This window comes from Aquarana catesbeiana, linkage group LG05 (assembly GCF_042186555.1).
Source record: "Aquarana catesbeiana isolate 2022-GZ linkage group LG05, ASM4218655v1, whole genome shotgun sequence".
Taxonomy (NCBI): Eukaryota; Metazoa; Chordata; class Amphibia; order Anura; family Ranidae; genus Aquarana; species Aquarana catesbeiana.
The window spans coordinates 102145690-102158073 of record NC_133328.1 but is presented as its reverse complement, the minus strand read 5'-3'; the positions used below and the strand labels follow the sequence as shown (position 1 = coordinate 102158073).

Here is a 12384-nt window from a genome sequence, read left to right as displayed (position 1 = left end):
TAGCTGCGGTAGGTGTTATAGTTGCAGAAGGATCCCGGACAACACTAGGAGGTTAAAGGAATTCTCGAACCCTAGAAATAACTCATCGTATAAGATTAGGGATTTCATATCATGTGACACAGTAGGGGTGGTCTATGCCTTGAAGTGCCCATGCGACCTGGTGTATGTGGGGCGCACTACCAGGGCTCTCAAAGATCGCATGGAAGAACATGTGAGGCACATACGCAATGGGTCTGATAAACATGGTTTATATGTGCACTTTAAGAGGGTACACAACCAAAGTACCGTAGGCATGAAGTTTTGGGGGATTGAGGCGCCCAAACGCCACTGGAGGGGCTCCAATTTTGTCAGAGAGATAAGTAAAAGGGAATCCTGGTGGATACACCAGCTTGGATCTTTGGTTCCTGGGGGATTGAATAGAGATTTTGATTTGAGATGCTTCCTTAGTAATTATTGATATTGTTTGCTTTGGCGGTATACTCTTTTATCATTCCTGTTTCTTTGTTTTTTGAGTTGTAATGGAAGACTCGTCCATTGGGCTGAGTTGGGGCACTTATTATAGATCATATATTCTTGATGTTTTTTATTCCTCTTGATAGTTCGATTACCTCTCTATAGTGATTTTATCAATCTGTTCGAAGATATGCTTAATATATTTTTTAATATTAATATTCCTATAATAAAGTATATTTTAATTTTGTTTTAATATTTTAATAATATTTTTAATTTTTAATTCTATTGATCCATTCTTGGGGTCAGTTAATATAAATATAATGTTTAATATAAATATAATGTTTTATGTTTGTTTTAATGCTTATTAGATAGGATACTTTGTGGTATTTAATTGTTGCGGTGATCTAAGCATGTGTGGTGCGTGGCGGTGCTCTCTTTGCTAGACCGCTCCGTCCTGTATAGAATTCTAATATTATAGAATTACATGATTATAAAATTATAAAATTATTTATTTCTATGCAGTTATTTAAATATCTACACAATACTTTATTGGATCGTTTATCGTGCGATCGGGTTATCAGTAGTACACATCTTGCTATTTAGCAGATCTGTAGTCTTAGGGAAAAGGGCTGCTGAAGTTGTCTCTACGGTCTATTAAGGGTTATATCTGTGATCCTAGGCAAAATGGCTGCCATGATTGACACGGCTGATGTTAGCTTGGTCCATGGTCCAAGGGAAAATGGCCGCTATGGACGCAACTGTAGCCTTTGATTAATATTGTCCGCGGTCTTAGGCAAAATGGCCGCCGGAGCTATAAATTTACTCTGGAGCTCCCGTCCAATTAGATTCCCCCTGATGAAGGCACGTGGTCCCGGTGCCGAACACGCGTAGGGGAGGGGCCTGGACGGAGCTGTCAGCAGAGAGGGAGAAGGAGAGTTTCGATACACACACCGCATCGCACGCCACACCGCGAGATTGACTGTTCTGTGTTTGTTAAGGATGGTGCACTCACGCACCCATAGTATGTGAGTACCCCAGCAAGGGGAGATAACCATTTTATTAAAATCCTTTCAATATACCGTACAATATTGCGCTATGTAGTTTTTTTCTTTTGCATATACTATCTTGATTTGAGAGCATTGGAGGTCTGTACAGCTGGTTCCGAATGAGCACAGGAGTGGCTCCAAGGCTTTGTTTGACATAGTCTAATCGCTGTGTCACACACAGGAAGGTGAGCATATACACCTGTGGGGGCGGCTGGAAGACACCACAGCATGTTTCCTGGTGACACACTTGTGGAAGGAAGGATATGTGAATTTCACTAAATATTCGGACTATTTTTTCTGGGCACTTTTATATCTTTGGATATACACTGTCTTTGGACTTTATTTCATTCACCTGTTGTTATATCCCTTTACATTATAGTTGTTTCATTTTCTAAGTGATATGTTTTTTATTGATCACTCACATTCTGTGTTTTATATAGCACTGTGCACTTTATACTCTAGCACTTAGGGGTATTTTTCACTTAAGTACATTATATGCTAACACCCATGTTGTTTATGTTCATTATTGCTGCACTTTTGATTGAAGCTTTTAGCTTGTTCCTTGACTACGCTTTGGCTTGATCCCAGCTGCAACTATTTATTATTGAACTTTGGCTTGTTCCTTGACTACACTTCTGTTTGATCCCAACCTGGAAAACGTGTTTGGCTTGTTTATTGGATATTCTTCTGCTTGATCCCTATCTGCTACCGGACACCTAGCTTGCTCACCTCCTGGTGGGTGATGCCGAGAACCGCAACCTGGCACTAGCACACAGCAAAGCCTATTCTCCACCATCAGGAGTTCTGGTGAGGACCAGTTAGAGCTTCCTGATTTTCGCTTCTTTACTGCTATAGCTATTGGTCTCGAGCCTGACCCCCTAGGTGTGACACAAAGGCTCACCCCCAGAGAAGATAATGGGGGGGGGGTTTAGGAATTAAACTGGTTACAAGGGATTAAACAAGATGTGAGGGACGTGTTGGCCTTTAGCACAGTGAGAGTATCTTGTCTTAGCAGTTCACCCATCAATATTTCTTGTTGCCTTGAGATTACTTGTAAAAATTGCCATTTAGTGGTTTAAAAGTGGCAGCCCTAGATACTGGGCCAATCTTCTCTGAATTAGGGCTGCGTTGTCTTTGTTAGTCAGCCTTTTCTCTCAATTTATACACTGCCATAAAATATTTTACAAAAATATATCTGTGTAAACCTCACAAGTCACAATACAAGTGCTATTTAATCAAAACTTTTATTCTATACAACCATAAAATACACTTCATTAAAGTAATTGGTATGTTCCCCAGAACTACAACTGCATCAGAAGGGTTTAAAAAGGGCTTTCATTATCAAACCATAAATAAAAGTAGGCTACATGTTCCAAAGGAATGGTATGAGCAATCCATATAAACACACAAACAAAAATTTAGTATTGGTGATTACGTTTTCAAATTTTTAGTAACATATAGCAGTTATAATTAAGGAGTGAATAGTATAATAAAACTGCATTAATTCAATTTCTAAATATGAAAATATAACATGCCTAAATATATTATTACATGGGTGATGTCAAACGTATGGAATGAAATGTTTGATGGCAGTAAAAGCTTAGAGGGGCTATTGGCTTTATTAATAGTATACAACAAAGAGCAATGATAAGAGTGCTTCACATCAACCACTCAGAAGTCAGCTTACAGTAGTGAACTGTGAGTAGAATTAAAGCCTATGCCCAGGTTTCCTTTCACTTTAAACACTAATTTCCATAACCAAGTTATTCTGCTGCTGTATCACTGTAGTAGCATCTGCTACATAAAGTGTGCAGCGCTGTGTTCTAGCAGAATAACAGGCTGAATCCAAAGCTTCTGCTGATTGACCGAGATGGAAATCAGGACAACACCTGCCTGTCTCTCCACCTCGGCCAATCAGTAGAAGCCTTGTATTCATTGATAAAAATACAAGGCTTTCTCTGAATGAAGGAAAAAGGAAGTTTGGACAGCCGCAGTACTGTAAAAATGCAGGTCACCATGCTCCTCTGCTGCTAATTCCTTCAGGCTTTTAACCTGTTTGGAGATTTTCCAAATAAAGGCGATTTCTACAGTAGTGCGGCCATCCGGACTTCGTCCATTATAAGCTGAGAGTTGGGACTGTACCTGTTCAATGCCATTGCGGCAGGGTATGGCTGGCGGATCTGGAGCCATGTTTCTTTCATGTACAGTTTTCTCTGAATGGCTGAGACCCATCGGCTCGACTTGATTTTGTTCCTGCAGCAGACGGGAAGTCACCCATGATGCTGCCAGAACACAGCACTATATACTGTATATAGCTGATGCCTCTAACAGTTTGATACAGTGCTGAGTGCAGCAGAATAACTTTGTTATAGGTATAGTTTATTTGGGCCAACTTAACTCAAACTAGCTATTTGAAGCGAAAGGAAAACTGGATTTAGAATTTTAGCTCACCACATGTTACAATCTCTTTCAGATCTATTAACAAGTATGTAGTATAAGGACCTGCCTTATTGGCTATAGGCCTTTATTGCGCAAGGATGCAACGATACAATATATTGCCAAAAGTATGTGGACACCACTCCAAATTATTGACATCAGGTTTTCCCAGTGAAGGGTACTGTTAATACTACAGTATACAAAGGCATTTTTGACAATTGTGCACTTACAACATATGGCAAGAGTTTTTGAAAGGCCCCTTTCTGTTCCAGTATCACTATGCAAAAAGCCAGGTCTATACCGACATGATTTGATGAGTTTGCTGCAGAGGAGCTTGAGTGACCTGCGCAGAGCTCCAACTTCAACCCTACTGAACACTTTTGGGATGAATGAGAATGCTGAATATGAGTCAGGTCTTCTTGTCCAAAATCAGTACCTGACCTTACAAATAAATATTTGACTGAGTGAGCACAAAATTATGGAAAGCCTTTCCAGAGGAAAGGAGTCTGCTTTATTCATAAAGAGAGGTTTAACTCCATAGTAATGCCTATGATTTGGCAATGTCCAATAAGCTCATACAGGTATGATGGTCAGGAGTCCACAAACTTTTGACAATATAGTGTACTCCTAGCATAGATTTTGAGGTGCATGTACATATGTTTTTCATCCTTACCTCTTTCCATAAAATATGAAATGATCAGATGCTGATCATACAGGAATTCTCCAACCAGCTGAAAACAAGAAACTCTGGCTGCCAGAAACTTTTACAGACCTCTTAGTAGGTCAGAAACCACCAGGTCACCACAAGCAATACTCTGGTCCTTCATGGCCAGCTTAAATAAAGGTGGAATAGGAGAACCATCATGCTAGTAATGATTTTTTCTCGTATAGGTATCATGAAAGAAAGATGTGGACTGCCATTATTGGCCTTTTTTTCCTTGAAAATGCTAGCTGCCTGCATATGCCTGACTTCGCTATCCATGTATAAAACCTACACATACCCACAACACTTTTGAGTTCCTCTGCCCAAGTGCTGGGTTGCTCTGATTGGACAAAGCTCTTGCACTTCCTGGTAGTGTTAACAATTGCCCTCTCCCTCTTGCCCCTATACATTCCCACTGGCCCATCATTTTGATTGGTTGCCTTACTGGCCAAGAGTAATGCATATTAAAATTTAGAAAGCCTTGTTTGTATTATACTTTGTGAAGCACGTATGTACATAAATGTATATTAAATATACAGGATCTCCTTCTTCAGCACTAATACACAGTAACTTTGCTTCACTGCTCCCTCATGCTGAACGTGATTCTGTTTTACAGGACTGGCCTTATTGGAAATATCAGACCACTAAAGCTGGCCTTAAAATGCCCAAAAATACCAAGTGATGCCATTGTCGTGCATTGCATGCGATAGCCATTTTGGCCTGCTGCCACCGCCATCTTGTGTCTATGTGAATATTGTTGGCCACCCTAATACTAATAGACCCCATCTTAACAAATGTAAAGCCAAGGAATGATAATCACATTTCCATTCTATGGTTCTTTAATGTGAGAGCCACACAGAGATTGAAAAGTGGGAAGCTCCTGTTTGCATGATAAAGTACCCCAGGTTTGCTTACACTGGAAGGGATACATTCACTGACTATTATTTACACAGAGATAAGCAAGCATATTTACCTTCTCTATGCAACGATATTACACAGAGCGGTTCCCTTACCTCCTCTTTGGCATTCCTCCGCCGGCGCTGTCCATGCCTCCTTCCAGATACCCTCTCATCAAGTGTGGTGCTAAGGGGGCACCCGTGTGGGCAACCTCCTGAGCCAGGCTGTGTGTATCAATAGACACACACAGCAACGGCAAGCCACCCACCGGCTCCCTCCTCACAGAAGTTTAACTGACAGCAGAAGAACCCAGGATGAAAGGTGAGTGGTGCTGCAGCCAGGACAGTGCTGGATCAGTGAGAGGAGTCAGACGAGTGTTTAGGGATGGGATGAAGAACAAGTAGTGTACAAATAATGCATTAAGGTAAAAAAAAATTTTTTACTTTAGCATCACTTTAAGCTAGGGAAGATGCGCTACAAATGTCTCGGTGTTAAGAAGTAAGGTATGTTTAAATCCTTGTTTGACATTAGTCTTAAAATGGGCATGGCAAAAGTATAAAGCAGGGATATGCAATTAGCGGACCTCCAGCTGTTGCAAAACTACAAGTCCCATCATGCCTCTGCCTCTGGATGTCATACTTGTGGCTGTCAGAATCTTGCTATGCCTCATGGGACTTGTAGTTCTGAAACAGCTGGAGGTCCGCTAATTGCATATCCCTGGTATAGAGGCTGTCACTGCTAACCTCATCTTGAAAATGCTTGCAGCTGTTTTGCTTATGATCTGGCTTCTATGATATGAGCTATTAACCTTAGAAAGGAGGAATTCTGACTTTTACCTGCCACAAGCTTGTTCAGAATCTTTGACTCTGGGGGAACTAAACCCATACAGTCAAATAGCATTTTCCGAAGAAAGTTCATAATGGAAGATCACATGTTTATCTCACAATGGGTTTACTTAACTGAATATCAAAGCAGGAAGTCCACAATCAGCTGATCATCCATAAATTGTTGACAGTCACATATCATGTGAACAGAGTCATTGCTCAGGTTTCCATCCCAAAGCAGAGTGTGACTGGCAGCAAATCACTGCTCATTGCACATGAATAAAGTATAACATGAACAAGTCTGTTGGCAGTGTTAAGAAAGACAACACAACTTCAAACAAGATTTTACATAGGATTCTAGCAACAGACTCTGCCAGCTTAAAGCAATTTGTAATACAGCAAATTAGAATAAATCCACACTGGAATGGAAGTACAACATACAAGCCTACATGGCCTGGTACCAGAGAAAAGCATCCTAGAGAGGATTTGTATCTCTGTCTGCTGTGGTTTATACAAATGGTGAATCCACCTCACTAGATCAAATCACTTCAAGCTGGCCATACATGGGAGGAGGACAATAACTGCAAACCCACCAGACATTGACACCTGAAATATTTAAGGATTTCTCTGTTCTGGTTGAAGTGTAGCAGGGTCAGGTCTGCACTGCTATCTGTAACCACAGAGTGGGTTATTACCCCACACTGGGGGTTTGGCTATGAAAGCCAGCTTAGCTTTTTAGCACAGGCACCATTTTTAGTCTTAAAGTAGCCCTGCAGGGATTCTAATCCTTCTGACCAGACCCCTTGAACTTATAGCAAGCATCTGGGGATATCTGCGCAAATCTTATGTTAGGGCACCCCACAAATCCTGAAACATGGGAAATGCTAAACAGCATCATTTTCTAGGAAGCTGCACCTAGCTTGCCCGCACCTCACTACTGGTCACTGAGGTCACCCATCACACCTCTGGCCTACAGTGAGACATGTGTGGTGGACAGTGCCCACATCCCTGATGAAGTCAGTATATGCATATTACAATGCTTTAGGAGGTAAATTAAATAATACGAGAGACAACTCTAGGTGCCTGCTATGATGTCCAGAGGTCAGTATATGACTAACGTCCACACAGGATTATATATACTTCATTTTTTAAAAATTATTTATATAATCTTTCTATAGATAATCTACCATAGGGCTGATGAGACAGCATTTCTGTATCTTCTGGTACACCCTCCATAAGCATAAAAGGAGAATTCACCAATGACAGCAGATCGGCGTATGAAAAGTTATGGTCAGGCTGTCACAAGCACATAGGAATGGGGTGATGCTTCCCAACTGAGGTTCCAAACAGCAGTAAGGCTGGGTTCACACTTGCAGCAGCCGTGGCTCACAGCAGGGGGTCCGGTGCGTCTCTGTACACCGAATTTCAAGTCCGAATTTCTGCCTGAATTTGCACTTGAAACGGAGCCAAAAAGGCACACAGGACCCTTTTCCAGTGTGAACTGCGGCCGTATCCACATCCAATTTGCATCAGTGTGAACCCAGCCTAAAGATCAAATGCAGACCCAAATCTACCTTAAACAGAGAAAAGTGATTTGGCAAGTTTTTCTTTGAGACTGATGGGGGATCAGGTAAACATTTCCATACCTGATGTCGTGCTCTGCCAGCTTAGGCATCCTGATAATATTTGTTGTGATCATTTAGGAATCATACAATGCCCAATTCCTACAATACCAAATCAAACTATTTCTTTTAACCTCTTTTTCCCTCTGTATAGTCAGCTTTCTGTGTCAAGAAGAAAAGATAATATTAAGACAGATTCCATACTGAACAGCTCAAAACTTCTGCTTAATCAGCTGAAGCTACTTAAAAAGCTGTACACAGTTATATACCATTCTACCTGCCGTGCTTACAATATCAATTCTGGGTGTCTACAGCATTTGTTCAGTAATGCAAAGGTAAAGAATTTAGCATATTTTTTTTTTTTTTTTTATTATTTAACTGGAACCATTAGGTGACACTTAAACGCTCCTACCCAGCAGTGGATCCAAATCATCTTCAAGATGATTGCTGTTTAATTATATGACCACTAGATGAAATAAAATGAAATGACAATTCAGTCCATAAAACAGCACCTTGCATCTGGCATAATTAACCTATACACAAAACGTTAACCTTATTTACATCTCGAAAAACAAATTCTTTGTCTAGCAAATATGAAATTTGCCTTCCTTTGTTTCAAGTTCCAGAAACCTTTCCACAAATCCTGAAACCTCTTATGGTACAAAATATAGAGTCAGAGCAGCCGTGGTACATACACGTCATCAGAATGGAAGGTTTGGCTCAGTGGCTAATGATCAGCATTGTGGCAAGGGGGAGCAGAGTTTAGTACGATGCACAGCATCAGGACCCGCACCATGCCATATCATTCCTCATACAGGGAGATAATTACACAAGAACTGTTGGCATCTTTTTTATTATCAAAGTGCTGGTGCGCTTTACTACCAACAATTAAAATGGAAGAAAACAAAGACTTTGGGAGTTATTTGATGATACAAAGAGCAAAACTTCACTATAACTCAGGAGGCCATTTGTTTTTCCAAATCAGCTCATGCAACAGTGACATTCCTTCCATGAAGCAATGTAAGAATTGTGCGTCACCCTATAGAAACCTTATGACACAAAAGTCTTACCTGCCTTATGGCCCTTCAGCTACCTCCTGGTCCAAAGACAGCCCAGATATGCAAAAACAGCATTAATGATTGTAAAGATAGTGTGCGAAAGTGATACATTTACAACATACAAAATGATGGGTGGCCTGTCCAAGATGGTGCCAAGGCTTGGAATTGTCTTTAGCCAATAAAGAACCAGTCATTGATTCTCAACACTTTAGACAGTCAGATTTAAGAAAGATCAGATGATTTGCAATGCATGTCAGTGCTCTTTGTACCATCCTATTTAAATGATGACTCCACCATTCTGACAAATGTATTATAGGGTAGAATGAGGCAGTCTTCAACTATGTTAACATTTCCTATGGTTTTTTTTTTTATGTTATGTAAATGAAAGGATTTTAAAAATCCACTGTACCCTTTAAGCAATGAACAAATTTTGCTTGTTGTCATGGAGGAACACTACACATGGATGGGTCTATGGAATGTTCTTTGAACTGCTCCGGGCATGTACAGAGACAGCTGCATTCCACTGATGCAAACACGCATCAACAGCAATGTTGATCATGCTCAACAAATATGGTCTCTTGTATCTCCCTCTAATTAACCTGATTCTATATTAAATGTTATTATATAAATCATATTTTACTTAAAATTACAGCATAAAAAAGGCCATAGATGAGCCAGTTTTTTTGGTTGAATGAAAGAAAAGAAAAAAAAACTGACCGGATTCCCCCATCCACACATTCGATGTGGATGGAGGAATCTTCCCACTGCCATGTATTCTGACAGTGGGGAGATTTCCTTGTGTATAGACTGCAGCACTGATCGAGTGGAAATTTTCTAGCAGGGTGGTTGTACAGAAGTCAATCCATATATAGAAGCCCATATATAGATCGTAATTTGTTTGGTCCCTGCTGAACTGTCCAAATTTCGATCCATCTATGGACATCTTAACCCTTGCAGGTACCCTTTTGGTTGAATTGTCTTACCTTATATCATCTGGCTTGTATCCATTGACTTATTGTGTACAATGAATACGTAAAGGCATAGAATGGCTCAAATACAAAGATTTTAAATGCTTTCTACGAATATACAGTATCTACATCCATCAGACAACTGCCTCCTTGACAACAAATCAGTTTCAATTTGGCTTTATTAATAAAAGTAGTGCAAATTTCTAATGACAACATGTAAAGTGCAATAATCCAAAACAGCTAAACAGATTTCCTTTAACTGCGATCAAGAGAATGTGTTTAAATCTGAATGGCTGGCAAGGTTTACAACACTTTGTACCATGCTCCTGTACTTTGTGCTGCCTTATTGAGGCCTGTATGTGAAAGAGATACTATGGTAGTAAGCATGTACAAATCTACAGTGCAACTGAACCCAAGAGGTAAAAGGGAAAACAAAACACTATTACTAATGCTATTTACAAGGATAAAGATATCACATTGCTTCATACCTTATAATGCAACTGTCAGAAAAGTGGAGTTGTCTTTCAGTGTACCCAGTCTATGCCAACATTAGAGGCAGCCATTGTGTAGCACATGAAAACGCAGCTTGCCAATTCAGCAGGAACCCAATTAGCTTCCTGGAGGGATGACGTTATCCCTTCTACTTAAAAAAAAAATAACTAAACAGCTGAATAGCCTATACAATGGCTGCCCAACGGGGAACAATTCAAATAACCCTCCTTCATAGGGACTGTTCCTTACCTTGCTGAACTGGACAGTTAAAACTACTACCTGCAGACTGGAATGTACTTAGACACACATGGTGCAAGGGACAGGGAGCTTTACACCAACTAGCTCTTCTGAAAGACAGAAAATCAGAGCTTAAGGACTCTTGGGACAGATAAGCAGAGGAAGCATTACAAAGTGTGTATCAAAGACTTTGTACATTAAAACACAAACAAAATAACGTTGGGCTGCCTTCGTTTTCTGGATCCTTCAGGTAACTCAAGTAACTACAGCAGAGTCAGTGGGTAATTGCTTATTTGTTAGATTAACTAAGCATACACATGGATGCCCATACTGGCTCTGTGTTCAAGAGTTCAGCAGGCTTCTATACAGTACTAATGTTGAATCCAGACGAGTAATGTCAGCTTAGTCACTCCTTGGATTTCTTTCACGTGGATTTCTGGCGGTAGTGGAGGGTCAGATCACCTCCACTCTTCCAGATGAAATGTTTCACAGTTCTCAGGTCCATATTGGGATCTAAAATCTGCAGAAAACAAGACACAGGCATGGGAAAATGAATGCAACAAATAAGTGAGAGGAATTCTCCTAAAAAGAAGCAAGTACTGAGTAAGTATTGAGACAGACTGTTAATCTTGTCTTCTTAAAATGCAAATCCCCTGGCCGTCATAGTGATCTAACACATTTTAAAGGCATTGTACACTTTTAAATCTTTTCAATGATTTAACTAGTTATTAGTGTAGGTAAATTATCTGTGTTTGCCTTGTAATGATGGGCTCACATGTTGTTGGTTGCAATGTCATGGCTAATCGATTCCCTTTTGTACATGTATTGCTCCAGCTAGCTGGTTCCTATGTGCCAAGGGAACAGAACTACTTCCTGTTCTAGGTCACACAGAGTCCAATCCGTGCCTCACCACCCCCTTTGTATTGCATCACCAATGTGGGAGTGATAATGTGATGAAACACATCATCTTCAGCTGCATGAGTTCTTTGAGTATCTGTGAATGCTCTGCCTGCTTGTGTCAGATCTACAGTAATTACTGTGTAGCTCTAACTTATATGAGCACTAGACATATATTCAGGGTTTTGTGGTTTCTTCACAGGGAGTGTCAGGTCTCATACAACAGACAGAGGTCATACATAAACCTGTGCAATGCCATACCAAATGTCTTGTGTTGCAAACAGAAACCTCTGACACAGGGATGGGAGGAGGCATGACGTAACGTGCCGGGAGCTGGGGGAGGGTCTCGGTGTCAGAGGGATGAGAGCGGTGTGTGCGACGGCGTGTGCTGCACGTCCGTATCCCAACAGCCGGGAGTGAGAGACCGTGGCTGCCTAAACGCTTCTCCCTCCTCCCTCCCCCCCCTCCGCAGACAGGGCTGGCCGCCCTGCTGACTCGAGCGGGTGAGAGAGCCGCCCGACGAACACCGGGGACCGGAGCCGCACCTGGATCTCTGACTCAGCAGTTGGAAGGAGGAGCTCCCGCATTGGCCTCTGGCACTTTCGGTCGCCCCCCCCGTGAGGCGGTTGCCATAGAACTCTCCGGACTCCGCTCCCTCCTCTGCACCTCCTGCGCTGAGACAGGTGGTGGGACTACAGCAGTGTGAACAGGGCTGCCTGACTAAATCAGCTGGAGAGGAGAGTTGAGCCGA

The 12384-nt window shown here is 41.3% G+C and overlaps 1 protein-coding gene across 2 annotated transcripts in view; it reads right to left on the bottom strand.

Annotated features, from left to right (window-relative positions):
* Positions 1–2724: 2724 nt before the first annotated feature.
* WDR48 (WD repeat domain 48) overlaps positions 2725–12384 on the bottom strand; it is a 76500-nt gene continuing 66840 nt past the window's right edge. For both annotated transcript variants that reach the window (XM_073630009.1, XM_073630010.1), the window contains exon 19: positions 2725–11256. In XM_073630009.1, coding sequence (XP_073486110.1) covers positions 11161–11256 — 96 coding nt within the window. In that variant the 3' untranslated portion in view covers positions 2725–11160. The remainder of the gene's footprint in view (positions 11257–12384) is intronic.